This window comes from Bombyx mandarina, chromosome 28 (assembly GCF_030267445.1).
Source record: "Bombyx mandarina strain Sakado chromosome 28, ASM3026744v2".
NCBI classification, from domain to species: domain Eukaryota; kingdom Metazoa; phylum Arthropoda; class Insecta; order Lepidoptera; family Bombycidae; genus Bombyx; species Bombyx mandarina.
In genome coordinates this window covers 5564984-5584715 of record NC_143233.1, presented here as the reverse complement: position 1 = coordinate 5584715, position 19732 = coordinate 5564984, and the positions used below count along the sequence as shown (strand labels likewise).

The 19732-nt window shown below is 40.4% G+C and overlaps 3 protein-coding genes across 3 annotated transcripts in view; 1 reads left to right on the top strand and 2 right to left on the bottom strand.

Annotated features, from left to right (window-relative positions):
* LOC114243789 (protein Wnt-5b) overlaps positions 1-19732 on the bottom strand; it is an 82646-nt gene that overhangs the window by 41704 nt on the left and 21210 nt on the right. The gene's annotated exons all lie outside the window — the stretch shown is intronic.
* LOC149499705 (uncharacterized) lies at positions 2936-3994 on the top strand. Its single transcript, XM_089738979.1, has one exon. The coding sequence runs from the start codon at positions 3491-3493 to the stop codon at positions 3860-3862; it is 372 nt and encodes a 123-aa protein (XP_089595105.1). The 5' UTR covers positions 2936-3490; the 3' UTR covers positions 3863-3994.
* Positions 10270-10794, bottom strand: LOC114243792 (uncharacterized). The gene has a single exon (XM_028175404.2). It carries the CDS (start codon positions 10725-10727, stop codon positions 10380-10382), a length of 348 nt encoding a protein of 115 aa, XP_028031205.2. The 5' UTR covers positions 10728-10794; the 3' UTR covers positions 10270-10379.

The following is a 19732-nucleotide window of genomic DNA, read 5'->3' as shown; positions in this document are numbered from 1 at the left end:
AAACGTGTCAACACGCTCACGGGTACGAAGCCCCATAAATACGGCCGTGCTGTCTAGCACTGATTGATTCGTGTCCGAGCTGTTGTACTGTACGGATATCTCTGTAACGTTGTTATGCTTCTCGTGCAATATACGAAGTTCTCGTGAAGTTCTCGTGAAGTTTTGTTTCGGAAACCCAAACATGAGTCATTCGTCAAGAAAGTGATGACCGCGACGTCAGCGGTGCTGACGTCACACTTTTTACAAACATCACGGCGGTCCCTAATCCGTCATCAGAAGCGGGATCACACGCGGCCTCCGCTCAGCAACAACCTGGTGACCAGATAACCGTATCGGCGGATAATGACTACCCTCCAGCATCAGCCGATAAGCCTGTACAGTCTGCTTCACAAACCAGCATGGTCGAGCGACGGAATCAACAATCAACTGATCAATGAATACAAAAGATAAGTTTTTATTTTTGATTACTAAAATTTCACCACAAAATTCATCTGAAGACCATGATATCCTTATACAACGAACAACACCTTACACATTCTTATCCCACCTTCAATAAATCTACGAGAACCTCCGAGAAAGCTACGAGAACCTCCGAGAAATCTACGAGAACCTCCGAGAAATCTACGAGAACCTCCGAGAAATCTACGAAAACCTCCGAGAAATCTACGAAAACCTTCGAGAACCCTACAATAAAATCGCATTAATAGTCTCAAACTTACATAGTCACAAGTAACGCAAGTATAACAGATGCGCTACTCAGAGAAACTTTTTATTCCTACAGATCAATGGGAATCAAAGAAAACCTACGAGAATCAACGAGGCTGGTGCAGAGCGCGCACCGCCCAAGTGGGATCACATGCCGCCTCCGCTGAGCAACAACCTGGAGACCAGATAACCGTATCGGCGGAAGAAGACTACCCACCAGCATCAGCCGATGAACCTCTACCATCTACTTCACAAACCAGGATGGTCGAACAACAAAATCAACAATCGGCAAAAGGATAAGTTTTTATTTTTGATTAATAAAATTACGCCACCACATGAGTATCACAGTGTACGCCACCACATGAGTACCACAGTGTACGCCACCACATGAGTACCACAGTGTACGCCACCACATGAGTACCACAGTGTTCGCCACCACATGAGTACCACAGTGTACGCCACCACATAAGTACCACAGTGTACGCCACCACATGAGTACCACAGTGTACGCCACCACATGAGTACCACAGTGTACGCCACCACATGAGTACCACAGTGTACGCCACCACATGAGTACCACAGTGTACGCCACCACATGAGTACCACAGTGTACGCCACCACATGAGTACCACAGTGTACGCCACCACATGAGTACCACAGTGTACGCCCACTACATAAGTACCACAGTGTACGCCCACTACATAAGTACCACAGTGTACGCCCACTACATAAGTACCACAGTGTACGCTCACTACATAAGTACCACAGTGTACGCCCACTACATAAGTACCACGGTGTACGCCCACTACATAAGTACCACGGTGTACGCCCACTACATAAGTACCACGGTGTACGCCCACTACATAAGTACCACGGTGTACGTCCACTACATAAGTACCACAGTGTACGTCCACTACATAAGTACCACAGTGTACGTTCACTACATAAGTACCACAGTGTACGTCACAATATAAAACTACACAAAATAAGTTACTTTCAAAGTAACATAAAAAGGTACACAGATACCAATCTCAGAAACAGACATTCCATTGTTTCAGATGGACTCCAAGAACTCTCTGGTGATACACCATACATGGGTGGCTGGTGCAGAGCGCGCACCGCCTGTCAGTATGGCCGTGTCGGCGCAAATATGACTATTTACCTACTGATCATCAATTAATTACTCTGTGATAAGAAATTGATGTTAAACAGTTCCTTTTATTGTAATTTCAATACTTTAAAACGTGTTTGAAAAACGTGTAAACCCGCTCACGTGTTTGAAAAACGTGTAAACACTCTCACGTGTTTAAAACGTGTCAACACGCTCACGGGTACGAAGCCCCATAAATACGGCCGTGCTGTCTAGCACTGATTGATTCGTGTCCGAGCCGTTGTACTGTACGGATATCTCTGTAACGTTGTTATGCTTCTCGTGCAATATACGAAGTTCTCGTGAAGTTTTGTTTCGGAAACCCAAACATGAGTCATTCGTCAAGAAAGTGATGACCGCGACGACAGCGGTGCTGACGTCACACTTTTTACAAACATCACGGCGGTCCCTAATCCTTCATATAAAAATAAATTTCTGTTCGTTAGTCTCGCTAAAACTCGAGAACGGCTGGACCGATTTGGCTAATTTTGGTCTTGAATTATTTGTGGAAGTCCACGGAAGGTTTAAAAGGTAGATAAATATGAAATTGCTCGGAACTAAATAAAAATAACAATTTTGTTTTTCCTTTTTTTGTTTTAATTTTATTTTATACAAAAGTTTAGGTCTTTTATTTATCGATTGAGGCACTACGAAGTCTGCCGGGTCAGCTAGTATCAAATAACACCTTTAATTACAAAGATAAATGTTGCGCATTAAGAGAAACATCGCTTAAAACAAACTAGATAATGACCGAGCCTTGCTCGTTTTTTTTTTTTTTATAACGCCATCTTGTTGTGTCTTTAAAGCAGTAAAATAGTATTATTATTCGCCAATAGATGTCGGGAAGAGTCATAAAGTTGATTATCGATAAAATTGATTATTGAAAACACCAATAAAATAACATTTTCTGAAAATGAATCGTAGCTAGATCGATTTATCGCCCCCGATATCCCTTGTATACTAAATTTTATGAAAATCGTTGGAGCCGTTTCCGAGACTCAGATTATATAATATATATATATATAGAAGAATTGCTCGTTTAAAGGTATAAGATAGTCTGTCGCTTTCGCCCTTCGATATGCTTAGCCATGACAAACAAATTATCTGTTACTCTTCATATGTTTGTCTCGAATAAGGAACTGCCGTGAACACCGTCTTACACACATATAAATCGCACGTATTTTATTTCTGTACAAGAGGCCCGCTCCGGCTCCGCTCGGGTCTTAAATAAAAAATTCAACGGTATAATAGTTAAACATATGCTGTCGCGACACTTTTTGTAAATAATAATGTGTTCTACAAAGTCGTTGTACATTATTTTATTCTATCATCAATAGTTTTCGCAGGGCACGCGATTTAAAGAATATTTTAGGTATTTTTTTACATCTTGGGTTAAATTATTGGAGTTTTAGCTTCCAACAGTGAAATAATTTTTCAAATCGGTTCAGTAGTTTCGGAGCCTATTCAATACAAACAAACAAATCTTTCCTCTTTATAATATTAGTATAGATTTACACATGGTCCATTCATAGATGTTACATGTAAGTGCTAATTGAAATTGCGCATTCGCTTTTCCGATACCCCAAAGATTTTCTGGTCATTTCCACGTCCACTGTCTAAAGCCCAGCACACGTTATGGGGCTTCCATTTATATTCGCGTTGTTCCTTATAATCGGCACGACTAGATCCAACGATCTGATGCTTGGCTATCCGGATGTGTCGTCGAAATTGATCTACAGTAAAGTGCATCAAGAGAACCCGGCTATATGGATTAGATCGGACGTATTCACGGTCAACTGCTCGAAGAACGAAGTCATAAATGCTATAAGTATCTTGGATCTGAGGCCCGATAAATGGGGAGAAGCGTATATCAAAGCCGGTGGTATCGGAGAGAAATTCGTTACTATCGAACTGGACAGTCCGAGTGTCTTTCGGGGTTTCAATTTCTGGATCGATGTCTACGCCATACAGACAAACAATTTCTTGTTCAATCACGGCAAAAAGTGACCTGAGCGTGTGGTAATGTTGGTGACGTAATAACAAAATTGATTTAGTAAAAATAAATAATTTATTCAGTATTTGTGTGAACGTTATTGTCGATCGTTTTGATGTCAATAAAGCTTAAATTTATTGTTGAAATGTGTTCTATCTTTTTATGTTATATACATGTTTTGTTTACCTTTAAGATTTTATATAATATATAGGTAGATCGTAGCTGGTATAGAATATTAAATGATATTTAATGATACGCGAAGATATTGAAGTCACAATTGGCGCGAAAATACTGGTATACCAGAGCGTATTACAAATAAATCCCGATCGTGTTTGTTTTGTCAATGAAATCAACAGACAATAGACAACATTAGCTGATCTGAATAGGTATATCAGATTAACTAATAACTATGTAATATCATAAATAAACGTATAATAAATTGAACGGATAAATAAACTTCTTCGTCTAGCCCTTTTGCCACTATGTGAAGATCGGCGTGACATGAATTATGTTTCCATACAGGCCTATCATACGTCATATCTGCATTCACTTAATATACGAACAACAACTAATAAAAGAGGTGCCTTGATGATTCAATAACCTTCTTTATACCGTACTCTAGACTAAGAAAGACATTGAAAGTCGATAATTGATTTCGTTCTATGAATCATCGTGAATCATCTGGTTCTTGATATAATTATGGCCCGATTGATGTGTCTCGTGATATCTGACGCCGTAAACAAGTTTCAATGTGCCATCGTAATGATAAAGCTACAACTATGGAGGGCTATGGAGGTAAGGAGTACCATCTTGTATAGAGGCAAGTTTTTGGAACGAAGTTCCTTATGGGGCGATGCGGAGGGGTACCCTAACCGGGAAAAAGCGTCCGTAACGTAAGATATTTATTAGTAACGCACACAGTGTACGACTTAACTTTGTAATAACGTACAAAAAATAACATTTTTATTAAATACTAGCTGACCCGGCAGACTTTGTAGTGCCTCAATCGATAAATAAAAGACACATCAAGGGGACACATCATATAGGAAAAACAAAATTGTTTGTTTTTATATAATTCCAAGCTTTTTTTATATTTTCTCACCTTTTAAACCTTCCCTGGACTTCCACGAATAATTCAAGACCAAAATTAGCCAAATCGGTCAAGCCGTTTTCATGTTATGTCGTGACAACGGAAAACGGGTTTAATTTTTATATATATAGATTTTTTATAAATCATTGTAAATAAAATAAAGTTGATAGCTTTGTAAAGTAGTTTTTTTTTTACGTTTATCAATAAAAAAATCATAATACAAAATGTATACCCGAATAATTATTTTCTTTATACCTCGAATAGAACTTAAAATTAATATTTTTTTAATAAGGAACTTCGTTCCTATCCGGTGTCCCACGACACTACACATCTTTTTTTTATTGCCCTTGTAGGCAGACGAGCATACGGCCCAACTGATGGTGAGTGTTTACCGTCGCTCATGGACTTCAGTAAAGCCAGGGGCAGAGCCAAGCCGCTGTCTACCGCATTCGTTGGAAAAGTTTGTTGGAATTTGGAAAAGTTTCCATTTGTAAACAGAAAATTATTGTTGGAAGACTCATCGAAATAGCGTTAGGGTAGGAAATGGAAATGGTATGAAAATAGCAGTTTTAAAAAGAATGTGCTGGATTGATATGAAGTGTGGTATTTTATGGCGCTGCTTTTAAAATTCTTCCATTTGCTTGCCAGCTTAATTGGCTCCCTTGCAGCGGACACTTTTTAAAACCCGCAAAATTATAATTTGCGTAATTACTGGTGGTAGGACCTTATGTGAGTGCGCACGGGTAGGTAGCACCACCCCGCCTATTTCTGCCGTGAAGCAGTAATGCGTTTCGGCTTGAAGGGTGGGGCAGCCGTTGTAACTATACTGATACCTTAGAACTTATATCTCAAGGCGGGTGGCACACTTACGTTGTAAATGTCTATGGGCTCCAGTAACCACTTAACACCAGGTGGGCTGTGAGATCGTCCACTCATCTAATCAATAAAAAAATATTGTGCTCCTGGCTACTACCCCCATAGCTTGAGCTGCACAGGTCCTTTGCACACATGTAAGACTTTTGACGTTCGTGGACATATAGCCATCCCGTTTTTACGTATACTTTTAACAGTGAATAATAGAGACAGATTATTTTGCGGCGAGACTTCAGTGCTGTTGCATATAATACTGGTTTTATATTAACACTTCACACCAGTTCACGCGATGATCTCAGATGTTATATGTCGTGTTTATCTGTGTAAGGCCTAATGTAATCCGGTTCATTGTAATGCGAATATTATAAATAAGAGTTAGTGCGGTAATCAATCTTCTCGTACATACTGTCCATGGAGAGCCGCTTGTTTTCATAAAAAATATGTTCTCAGAGTCCGCATGTTTGTATGATTGAGGGTTTTTTGGTGACCCGGAGGCCATTCCAGTTTCACAAAGACAGGTGGGCAGCAAGGGCTCAGTCAGAAGGGGCGGGATTTGCTTACAGCTACCCGAGCGCTTCCAAGGGAGACCTAACAACTCAAGAGTAGCTGCTTCTCGAATTAATCTACTATCGGATCGGAATCGCGACCCGCTGAGAAGATCGGTGAGAAACTCAGCGGGCTGATGTTTAGGTTAGGTCACACGTCGTACTCTTTGCCGAGTTCGACGAGTACGGTTACAGGGGTCCCTACTCCTAGTGCTAGAGCGGAAGACGTCTAATGTAAGGGTTATTGAATCTGTGTCGGCACCTACAAGTTTATGTCTCGTATGTGTTTCTATTTACGGCGCAGCGGAGTCAGTGCATCATCAATCATGTTTGAGTGGCAACCGCGTGGCAGGAGACCAGGTCGCCCTGTACACACTTGGCGACGCGCCGTCGAGAGCGTGATGAGGACTGCCGGCCTGATCTGGAGTGATGTTAAGAAGCAAGCGCATGACAAGGTCAAGTGGAGACAACTTGTTAGGATCCTTTTTTGTCCTTTTTTTCCTACCTATGCTGATAGCCTTGAGAGGCTATTTCAGCGTAACCTTAACTAGTAGGTGAGCTCACGGGGCTCAAACCTGACAACGTTGCTAACGCGAACCCTAGCAAGAGCCGTGCTTCGCAGAATCTACCACCGGATCGGAAACGCGACCCACTGAGAAGATCCGGCGAGAAGCTCAGCGGGCTGTGTCTGTGGGTTAATTTACTCGCCGAGCCCTTCATCGCAAGCGACGGGTTCGACAAGAACGATGACCGGTGAGGATCCTATGTACCAGCGGGGTACGTGATACTGGAGACTATTGATTGGGGTAGTTGAATATGCAACGTTTCTGTATTATTCTTTACTCTAAGAGGACATACGCAAGCACTGAACCAAATTCAAAGAAATCAATATAGGTCGATACTCTAAATGGTTATATGTATTGCGTCTCAGATGATCGGCTGTGCTGATAGCCTTGAGAGGCTATTTCAACTTCACCCTAACGTGTAGGTAAGCTCACGGGGCTCAAACCGGAGTGTTGCTAACACTGGCCCTAGCAAGAGCAGTGCTTCGCAGAATCAACCACCGGATCGGAAACGCGACCCACTGAGAAGATCCGGTGAGAAACTCAGTGAGCGCGCTGTATCGCCTGCACGCGTCCGCAATTGGGGTATTTTTTTCTGGACGGCGTCATTTTTCCTCAGTCGAGATCAGGATACGCAAACCTCCTTGAAAAACCCTGTCAATATTATGTATAATAGGCTCTGCAATAAAATGGCACAACACCCCTTGTTTTATCATTAATATGGTAAATGATAGAATTAACTGACATTCGTCTTGAAGTGTTTTATTTATTTATTTGCTAAGCCAACAGTAAAAAAAAACATAGTATATTAAAAAAAATGTTAAAACAAAAACCAAACAAGTTTTCACCGTCAAAATCATAATAAACTACTCAAAACAAAATAGGGCCCACTCTACGTTAATGTCGAAATTCATCTAAAAAAAATTGTTGGGAAATAAATAGTGAAGTTAAGCATTTCTAAGTATTGTTGACATGTTTATCTAACGTTATCAATGTCTCAAGTCAGGAATTCAATGGTGTGTAGACAAAAAAAGTGAAGTACTCCAAAAAACGTTTATTACTCAAATTCTCAGTCACTTGTTCCCTCAGTCACATTCTGAATGTTACAGTCGCACGTCTATTTTTTTCATTTCGACTTGATTTCGGTGTTACTCGCGATCATTATGCCTGGTTCTCGGCGTCATATGGATGTGGAAACAGCAACAAGAGCAGTATTTATGCTTCAGGAGGAAGAATCTCAGAGATCAGTGGCAAGACGTCTTGGTGTGTCGCGACGAGCTATTCGAAATGCATGGGAACGCTTTTTAGAGACAGGTAGTATCACGAGGAGATCTGGATCAGGAAGACCGCGAGCTACAACTGTCCAGGAAGACCGGTATATCAGATTGACTGCACGTCGAGAGCGTACGATTCCCGCCCGCGACTTACAAAATCGACTGCTGCAATCGATTGGCACACGAATTAGTGATCAAACCATTCGAAATCGGCTCCATGATGACGGACAACTTTCCAGATCTCGTGTTATTCGTGTAAAATTGACAAAAGCGCATCGTGCAGCCCGTTTGAGGTTTGCTCGCGAGCATGCGGAGTGGACAATGGATAACGAAGAAATGTACTCTTTACGGACGAAAGTAAAGTGAAGTTTTTCAGCGATGATCGTCGAGGGCGCGTGTGGAGAAGAGAAGGAGAACGTTTTTCAGAAACTTGCACACGTGAAAGGGATCATTTTGGAGATCCAAATGTTACGGTGTGGGCTGGAATAAGCTTGCTCGGTAAAACTCAGCTGGTAATTCTGGAAGAAGGCTCCATAACTACCTCCCGGTATGTCGATCGAATAACTCGGCCCCATGTCATCCCATTTTCACAAAGAGTGGGTGAAAACTTCGTCTTTATGCAAGACAATGCTCGCCCACATACAGCGCGAACAACCCAGAGAGCTTTCTCTGAAGCCAATTATTACGGTTTTACCGTGGCCGGCCATGAGTCCCGATCTTAACCACATTGAACATTTATGGGACCAATTGAAAAGAAGCCTCAAATCGAACTTCAGTAATGTGACTAACCGACAAGAGCTCATAAACGCCCTAAAATTGTGTTGGGAGCGAATACCCGAGGAAAACATCACCCACTTGATTGAAAGAGTCCCAGGCAGATTCAGAGAGTGCATTCGGAGCAGAGGAGGACCTACTCGCTATTAAGCACCATCAAACTCATTGATTTAGTCAATAATAAAAATCAAAATCAAACTTTACTTAAATCAATAATTTCTGTCAACTTTCCTAAAAACTCTAAATTTTGACTAAATTCTATAAAATTGGCAAAACTTGCTCTTGTTAATGTTCACACACTTTCAAAAACCTTAATTTATTCATTCCTAATCATAAAAACTGAAAAAAGAAAAAGAATCTGTAAAATTCATTTATAAAACATGGTGGGCCCTATTTTGTTTTGAGTAGTTTATATAAGTAGAAAGTGGCTCTTAAGATCCGTGGACTCTTATGGGTTCCGGTAACCACTTAACAATAGGTGCGTCGTTGGCTCGTCCACCCATGTATGCAATAAAAAAAGTACTTTATTCTTATTTTTATACTGACGAAAACCATAAAGTAGGTACTGGAAATGTCTTAAAATATCCGTGTATGGATATTAACTGATATTAACTGGTGGTAGAAGGTGTTAGGGGCACTTGTGGTAGGACATCTAGAGAGTACTGGTGGTGGTGGCGGTGGACGTCTTGTGACTCCGGTGGGTACCACCACCCTGCCTATTTTTTCGGTGAAGCAGTAATGCCTTTCGGTTTGAAGGGTTGGGCAGCTGTACTGTAAAAACTGAGACCTGAGAACTCATGTCTCACGAAACTTATCGACGGGTGGGTCGTAAGCTCGTCCACTCATCTAAGATTGAGTGTATTTTAGGTTGAGCACAATGAATCTCGTAGAAAGATGAGAATGAAATTAACGCCTAACGCTTTATGTGACCGAGAATTATGCTTAAAGAAGTAATCAACAAATCGAATCGGCTCACTGCAAGTAGTCTTTTGTTTCAAGTCAACTTTACTGTAGAACTTTTTTTTATTGCTTAGATGGGTGGACGATTCACATCCCACTTGGTGTTAATTGGTTACTGGAGCCCATAGACATTTACAACGTAAATGCGCTACCCACCTTGAGATATAAGTTCTAAGGTCTCGAGTATCAACGGCTGCCCCACCCTTCAAACCGAAACGCACTACTGCTTCACGGCAGAAATAAGTACGGCGGTGGTATCTACCACCAGTAAAACTCCAATAAAAGGGAACCTCCAAAGATACGATCAATCAAATAAGCAATTTGGAAACAATAATGCACAGATTACATTGTTTCAAAGTTTAATAAAAATCTCAAAATTTGCTTACAATGTATTAAAAACAAAAACTTATAAACAATTCGCGCGGCTTCAACTAATTTCACAGACACTATTCTCACGCGTATATTTCGATAACAAACTTGAAGCCGGATCCTCTTTCGCTCTTCAGTTTGATGTTGACGAAGTTAAAGCCCAATCCTCCTCGGGTGATCGACGGCTCGGCCAAGCCATTCTCGAGGTCCTTTATAGCGATGCCCTTGATCTTCTGCTCCTGAGGCTGAGGGAATTCGAAGAATACCTCCTGCACCCTCTTGAATAAAGGAATCGCGGTGGCCTCCACACTTTGCTCGTGTACTTTCCTCACAACGTTATTATAATCGTAGGTTTGCCCGACAATAACGGTTTTCCCGTGTCCCGTACTAATGTAAGCACATATCAAACAGATAAACAAGTATTTCGACATTTTTCCTTTTGCTAACGTAACGTACGCTTTCGATCGTGCGGTTTGGTCGTGTGACGGTGTTCGGAGGTCTTTGAATGTCTTCGATAAAGGTCTGTTTATATGGTATTCTTTAAATTTTCCTTAATGTCAAGGCGGTTTTTTTCCAACACTCTAAGCGTGCAAGTTTGAGCCTGTCTCAAGTAATTTAACAAATTAATTGCACAGTATATAGCCAGTATTTTTTTTCTTACCTAACCTTGATAGCCTTGAGAGAAAATTTCAGCGTAGCCTTAACAAGTAGGTGAGCTCACGGGGCTCAAACCAGATGACGTTGCTAACGCTAACCCCAGCAAGAGCAGTGCTTCGCCGAATCTACCACCGGATCGGAAACGCGACTCACTGAAAAGATCCGGCGAGAAACTCAGTGGGCTGTGTCTGTGGGTTAATTTACTTAATTTAGACCTTCGTTGCAAGAGACAGGTTCGACGAGAACGATGATCGGTGCTTGTCAGTTTCTTCGTGGACCAGTGTGTGATATGAGACAAAATCATTGTGTTAAGGTTGGGTACTAAATATTTGTACTTAGCAGAGGTTTCGCTTCATGTTACGTATGAGCGGTTTCGACAAATCCAGATCCTAGTGGATTCAGCTCGATGCCTCCAATAAACACTACGCTAACTCCAAATTCGTAGGTTTACAGGAGGAGCGTTTAAACAAAAAAAGTTGATTAAATCTTTATTATTGCAGATATATTTATGGTTTTTTGTGTAACTAGCTGATTTACTCTTGCTTCTAAACCCATAAATAATGATTAATTGTAATACTTTTAACATAGTGAAGCGATTTGCGTGATAAACGAAAATTTCAAAATTTTGAGTTAGAGTAGTGTTCATTGGAGGCATCGAGCTGTTCTACCCTCAATGCTTTTGGATGCTATTGGTAGTTCTCTTAGTCTTCTTATCAATGTGCGAGGCGCTTTTCTCATTATTATCAAATTTCTTAAAATATTATTAAAAAAATTCTCAAATTAATTATCACATGTAAACCGATCGTTAAATTATTTAATACACATTCGCCTGACGCAAGTATGTATATCAACAAGGTTGACCGCGGGTCGCACTATCGCGTCGCCACTACTCAGCTAATCGAAATCGGATATAAAACCTTTACGATACTGAAAATAAAGTCAAAATTCGCATATCACTCTGTCTAATTAGTTGACGTGTTCAAATAAACTCTATGCCGACGGAACAGCGTCTGTATTAGCTTGCATGCATTGCCGATTAATTAGTGTAATGGTCATTTCAGAGAATCGAGAGCTGCCAATTGATGTTGTAGTTAATGTTTGGATTCGTATTCCTGATTACGATGTTGCTTTTGATCGAAGAGCGGAATGTGAAAACAGTCTGGTTCGAATGGGGTGTCTACTAAAATTTTGGAATTCATCTTTCGTGGATACAGCGCCGCCGCGCCGGTTATAAAAGCGAATAATTGACTTTTACTCTTTCATCACGAAAGACATGTTCTAATTTTTTATTTTTTTTATTGCTTAGATGTGTGGACGAGCTCACAGCCCACCTGGTGTTAAGTGGTGACTGGAGCCCATAGACATCTACAACGTAAATGTGCCACACACCTTGAGATATAAGTTCTAAGATCTCAGTATAGTTATAACAGTTTTATAACAACGGCTGCCCCACCCTTCAAACCGAAACGCATTACTGCTTCACGGCAGAAACAGGAGCGGCGGTGGTACCTACCCGTGCGGACTCACAAGAGCTCCTACCACCAGTAATTACGCAAATTATAATTTTGCGGGTTTGATTTTTATTACACGATGTTATTCCTTCACCGTGGAAGTCAATCGTGAACATTTGTTGAGTACGTATTTCATTAGAAAAATTGGTACCCGCCTGAGATTCGAACACCGTTGCATCGCTCAACACGAATGCACCGGACGTTTTATCTGTTAGGCCACGACTACTAATATAATAGTTTTCTTGTTTTAGTTAGACAACGTAAGCGTGACAATTTTTTTTATTTTTATTTTCATGCATCCTTCATTCCAAATTAGCTTGTCGTTAGATTAATTATGTTTCTATTAATGTTTTTTTCCTGTGACTGTGGGAGTGTATATTACCATAAATATTTGCATTGAATATTTCCTTTTAATGTTTTATTTATTATATTTCTTCGTATGTAAGTCTGTATGGAATCTTTGAACATCATTTTCAAGGACCTCAAGACGTCCGCCTAACTTGAAATATCCATGATGACCTGGAGCGTGACTCAATCAGTAAGTATTTACAGTCGGCATATTGCGCTACTTTTTTTTTCCTACCTAAGCTGTCAGTCTTGAGAGCCTATTTCAGCGGAACCTTAATTAGTAGGTGAGCTCACGGGGCTCAAACCTGACGACGTTGCTAACACGAACCCTAGCAAGAGCAGTGCTTCGCAGAATCTACCACCGGATCGGAAACGCGACCCACTGAGAAGATCCGGCGAGAAACTCAGTGGGCTGTGTCTGAGGGCTAATTTACTCGTCGAGCCCTTCGTCGCAAGCGACGGGTTCGACGAGAACGGTGACCGGTGCTTGAGGTACCTAAAAGCACCATTAGTGGATCGGGAGGATCCGAAATGACGTGTTTGGGGCGACGTCTCTCGTAGTTCTCGACTTGACCTCGACGCGTGCTTTTGTTTCCCTACCTATTCGCTGTAGTATAAGAGTTTATTCCAGTTACGCCCGGACGGGTGGGTGATCTCACGGGCTCAACCTGAGAGAATTTGCTAATAGTAGCCCTAGCAAGAGCAGTGCTTCGCAGGCGATGCGTGCTAGGACCTTATGATATAGAATATGCTAAAAGGTTTTTTTTCTATTGCTTAGATGGGGGAACGAGCTCACAGCGCAAAGGTGGTGGTACCTACCCGCGCGGACTCACAAGAGGTCCTATCACCAGTAAAAGTATTATTGATGTCCAGCATATTGCGAACCTGCACTAGGTGCCAGCGTTGTGTATATCTCTGCGGCGAAATCCTCTTTCGTTTGAAGACCCTCTTATCCCAATATAATTGGGACTTATAATGCGGCCTATTGGAGAAAGTCTGAAAGTGGCACCTGTGACAGAGAAGCTGAGAAGTGCGCGTTTGGGATGGTATGGACATGTGATGAGACGAAATGAAAATGAGGTTGGTAAGAAAATGTTAACTATGAATGTGGAAGGATATAGAGGAAGAGGTAGACCTAAGAAGAAATGGATCGATTGCGTGAAAGACGGTATGTGTAAGAGGGGAGTGAGCGAACAAATGATATATGATAGAGGAGTATAGAAAGAGAAAACATGTTGCGCCGACCCCAGGTGACTGGGAGAAGGGCAGGATAATGATGAATGTGGCCAATCGGAAAAATATATTCGATGGCGTGTCAAGCATCGACCTCAAGGATTTAGAAACTTAACGTTACATACGTCATTGTTACTTTAATCTGAAAACACAATAGTTTTTGTGCGGACCCGTATCTACGACTGCATGGATACAAAAAGGCTTTTATAACACATAGCGCAAAAACGCCTGATAGACTTATTAGCAAAGTACTGTAGAATATATTGCTAAGTATTTAATGATTGAGACAATTTGTTTTTTTGCAAGGTGATTGCCGCCTCTTATCTTGAGACGCGAGTCGAAGTCAGAAATGATCCTTTAATATCATATAGACGGACATCAAAAAAACATAAATGATTGGTTTTAGGAAGAAATCACCATGAAATTGTTATCAAAACACAGCAAGTAATATCTCAAAACATATAATAAAAAACTGAAATTCAAATTCAAAATCATTTTAATACAGATTTTCTGTATTAATTTAGTGCGATTGCGAATAATTTAGGGCGTGGGCCCCACGTTGGCAAACACCGTTCTAATGCTTGATACTAATAATAATCATTATTGATATTTGACCTATTGATATAGCACCTGGTGTTGTTTTCGATGTTTTAAGTGAATATTTTACAGTTTTCAAAATCACGGTGTCAAGCTCATCGATATTTTAGTATTGACCTAAATAACTACAGTCTATATTATATCTATATATTAATACGTGAAGCAAAAACTTTGTATCCCTTTTTACGAAAACTGCGCGGGCGGAGGAGTATGAAATTTTCCACACTTATAGAGAATATAGAGAAGAAGTGCACAATGCTAATATATTTTTTAAATATTGCATAAAAGATACATTAAATCAATAAAGAAAACGTTACACACACTACATACCATATATTTGACGCACACACGCATGCATACTATTTATTCTCAAACTTTTGTTCTTGACGTCTGTGGTCAAATTGAGAATAGATTAAATATTGTTTGTCTTTATTAATATTTTTCATAGTGTAGTCTTGTCAAAATTTGTGATTATAGAAGTATAAAATACAATCATAATAGTGGACAAACTTACAATTCCAATTAATTATAGTCGAATTTCGACTACTGTGGGACCACTAGTATATATATACCTAGTCAGGTCATAAATTCTGTCACATGTTTAATGTAAAATAATTGAAACAAGTTTATTCATTATGTAACCATTCATATACCAAAATGAACTTAACAAAACATAGACTCTTATGACACTAAAGTTTATTCAAAATTACCTCCGTGATTTTGAATACAGGCCTTCAATCTGCGCGGCCAGTCGTCTATCGCAGCACGAACGAGGTCCATGTCAATATCGGCGGCTGCCTTAATCAAGGATGTCTTGAGTGACTCCAAATTGGGATGAGGCTTTGAGCACGCCTTTTCCTCCAAGTGTTGCCATATTTTGTAATCTAACGGATTCAAATCTGGACTGCAGGAGGGCCAGTCTTCGTGCCGGATGAAGTCGATTTCACGCGCCGCCAGCCAGTCTTATGTGCTCTTCGCTCTATGAACTGGCGCCGAATCTTGTTGGAATACCCAGTGCCTGTTATTGAACATGGTATGAGAAACAGGTACCATAAGGTTCGTCAGGACTGTATTTTGATACACAACTGCATTCGTTTTTACACCTTTCTCACAAAAATGTACCTCTGTTAAGCCCCAATAAGAAACTCCCAACCATACCATGAGCGAGGATGGAAAATGACCTCGTTGAACACGCGGAATACGGTTGCGCGCTTCTTCATTACTGTGTGCGTACACCTTATAATTTTTTTTTGTTGTAGCTCTCTTCTACGGTAACAATTTTTTCATCCGAAAAAAGAATTTCCCGATATTTTTTTCCCGCGTACCGCTTCAACAAAGCGCGGCATCTCTTCAGTCTCAGGTCCATTAGACGAGCATTCAAACGATTTCCTGTTTTTCTTCGATATGCCCGAAGCCCTAAGTCTTCATTTAACACCCTTTTCACCGTGGTTCTGCTTAACCCCATCTGAATGGCCAACAGTTTCTGCTTACGTTTGGGATTTCTTTGAATTCGCGCCTTCACAGCTTTTATCACTGCTGGAATCCTAACAGACCGAGGGCGACCACTTCTTGACCTGTCATCTACACTAGAGTCTTCATTGTATCGTTTGATGGTACGATAAACGAATCTTTTGGCTATATTAAAATTTTTCAGTATGTTATAAATTTGAATTGGCGCGTAACCGCAACGATGCAACGCAATAACTGCAACACGGTCTTCTTTAAGCGTCCACTCCATATTTAAAAATGAGTAAAATTCTAAATGTATACTATTTTTATTTTCATGAACAATTCGAAATTCGAATTCAATAAACTTTTTTGTGGCCAGCATTCTAAAAGAAAAGTTTTTACTGTGTGACAATACTTATGACCTGACTAGTTATATTTCAAACATTTACGTTTCGCACACAGAACGAACTAATACCTACATAGGCGGCACTGAAAATATCGGGAATTAACGAAGTGACACAACATTACTATTTAAAAATGTATTTATTGCTTTTCGAAGTATTCTCCGCGAAATTTGACACATTTTTCCATACGATGGAACCAATCATTGAAGCAACCATTCCATTCGGAAGTTGGGGTCTCCAAAATGGCCGTTTTGTAGGCGTCCACAGCTTCTTCAGGTGATGAAAATCTCTGTCCACGCAATTTATTTTTTATTTTAGGGAAAGTATAGAAATCATTAGGGCTTAGGTCGGGGCTGTACGGCGGATGGTCTAATAATTCTATGTTTTCTTGCTCTAAAAACTCTTTTGTTCTGTGCGCGGTGTGAGAACTCGCATTGTCGTGATGGAGGATGATGCGGCGGTTGCAGTTCTCTTTACGGAGTTCAGAAACGACCTGTGGCAAACAAATGCTAGCATACCATTCTGCATTAACCGTTCTTTGTCCCTCAAGAGGAATAGTCGTAACATGGCCGGTTTTGGAGACAAACGTGGCCACCATTTTTTTTGCAACACTCCGTGAACGAACAATTTTTGTTGGCTTTAACTCATTTTCGAACACCCAAACTCGTGACTGGTTTTTTGTTTCGGGTTCGTACGCGTATATCCAGGATTCGTCACCTGATACAATGTTGTATACAGCATTTGAGGATCCTGCGTGGAATCTTTCGAGAGTTCTGACGCACCAAGTAACGCGAGCCGCTTTTTGCTCTTCACAGAGCGAATGCGGTATTCATCGGGAAAACAACTTTTTTACACCTAATTGTTCATGCAAGATTATTTGTATTTGACTCATGCCAATGTCTAAAGTTGCCTGAATTTCGCGGTATGTCACATGTCGATCTTCCTCAATCAGCTTACGCACAGCATCAACGTTTTCTTGGGTGACTGCAGTTTTTGGACGACCTTGACGGGGATCATCACTGAGCTTGACACGTCCACGTTGAAAGTCAGCAAACCAGCGATAAATTGTGGTTTTGGATGGGGCTTCATCACCAAATGCAGAAATCATCTGGTCAACACACTGTTTTTGTGTTAAACCACTTCGAAAGTCATAATAAATCATCGCTCTTGAATTTTCTCGAGTCAATTCCATTTTCTCAAGGTCTAAACAAGTTTGACAAAACCTCGTGACAAGACCGAGAATCTTTTTTTAAATAAATAAATGGTATTCGATTTTTAAAACCAAGGAGTTTTCAATTAAAAAGATTTTAATATGACAGGAACAGTGGAAATATTCCACTCCCGATACTTTTAGTGCAGCCCTCGTAGTAGTTTCTTACCTGCTAGATTGTAATTTTACAACACAGAATATAATTATTTTGATGTATGAAACTGTTCATGGCTCTTCAAGCCATTAATATTAATAAATCAGTTTGGAACGTGGAGGACACAATGTTTATTACACAGTTTTAGTTTGAGTTAAAAAAAAAAAGAAACGGAAGGAATTCAGTTGATTTGTTACGCCTCGAGGACGTATTTTATAGAGACGATACAACCAAATCTGAGTCACGAGAAATTGAGTTTTTTATTGTTGTTATTGTTGAGACTAACTTAACTTTGTTTAACTCCGCCATTGCCGGTCCCAAGCCCGGATGCAAAAGGAGGAGGGTTAGACCTGAGAGTATTGAACGTAAAACCAATGTGAGCTAATACGCGCAGTAAGGCTACCAGGAGTCGTGAACCATTCGTTCAGAAAGTCTGGCTCTATGGGCACAGACACAATGATGGCAGCCCCACCACCGTGATCGGGACTCTTTGGCCTAACAACTTCAAGTTCTTAAATTTAAATAGTTTATGAAACCCAAAGCAAGTAATAACCGGAACCCTTGAGGGCCCTATGTACCAGCGGGGTACCCTAGGACTACAACAACAACAACATTGTTGAGATGGGTGGACGAGCTCAAGGTCCTGGTGTTAAGTGGTTACAAGTGACCATAGACAGCTACAACGTAAATACCGCCACCTAGCTTGAGATATGAGTTCTAAGGTCTCAGGTTTTACAGTAAAAACTGACAATTTAATCAGGATTTAACTTTGGAATCTGTGTATATCTTAAATTCATTATTTAATTTCAGACCATTCAGTTTAGCCGTAGGTTGTCACGTCTTAGGACGGGTATTAGCGAAGGCGGACTTTCGGCGCGCACTATGCGGTACCGTGGATTTTGTGGAGTCGGAGTGATGGAGTTTGATGGGGTTTAGTCGTAGTCGGTTTTGCGGGACGGGTCTTGGTCGTCAGGAGGACTCCTGGCAAGAATTGAAGGAAGAGGAGGGACCCCAGCGATAAGAAAAGGTTCTTACGTCTTATAGCAGTCGTCAACCGGTATTAGCCCACTGAGTTTCTCGCCGGATCTTCTCAATGGGTCGCGTTTACGATCCAGTGGTAGATTCTACGTAGCATTGCTCTTGCTAGGGCAAGTGTTAGCAACACTTCCAGTTTGAGCTCCGAGAGCTCACCTACACGCTAGGGTGAAGCTGAAATAGCCTCTCAAGCCCATCAGCATAGGTAGGAAAAAAAAGAAAAAAAACCGGCATTTCATAGTGTTGTAGATCCTTAAGTAGTCCTGCCGCGAAGAAGTCATGCATTAGCAAGAAGTTTTAAAAGAAAGCAAAAATGAAAATAATTTAGTACCTACCTACTACTACTTTTAATTAAATTAATAACAACTATAATTTTTCATCATCACGGTTTATTTCCATAATGGTTTTCGCTTTGATTTAGTTTTTTATAATCACACGCATTTGTACATTTGTATTAAGTATTCATTATTTTTAATTTAATTGTCACGAAAGTTATACAGCACGTAGTATTTTTGAATTTTCATATATTTCACTGCAAGTCATAAATCTAAGTATGACGTATGCAGCAATAAATAAAATAGACGTGGTAATTCGTTTATCAACGATATGGAGCTTGCATTGATATCAATTACTGTTGCTTCAAGGTCGTAACGTCCTAAAAAGCATAATATTCTAAAATAATAGCCTTTTAACATTTTATCTTCGGCCTATAGGCAATCGAGGATATTTATCCAGGTCGTTGTTCCTGCTCAAATTCAAAGGTCCATTTATGAAAAAATATTCGAAAGTTAATTAATTAAATGTCTGTGTGTTTTTTTTTTCGGGTGCGGTGCATAAC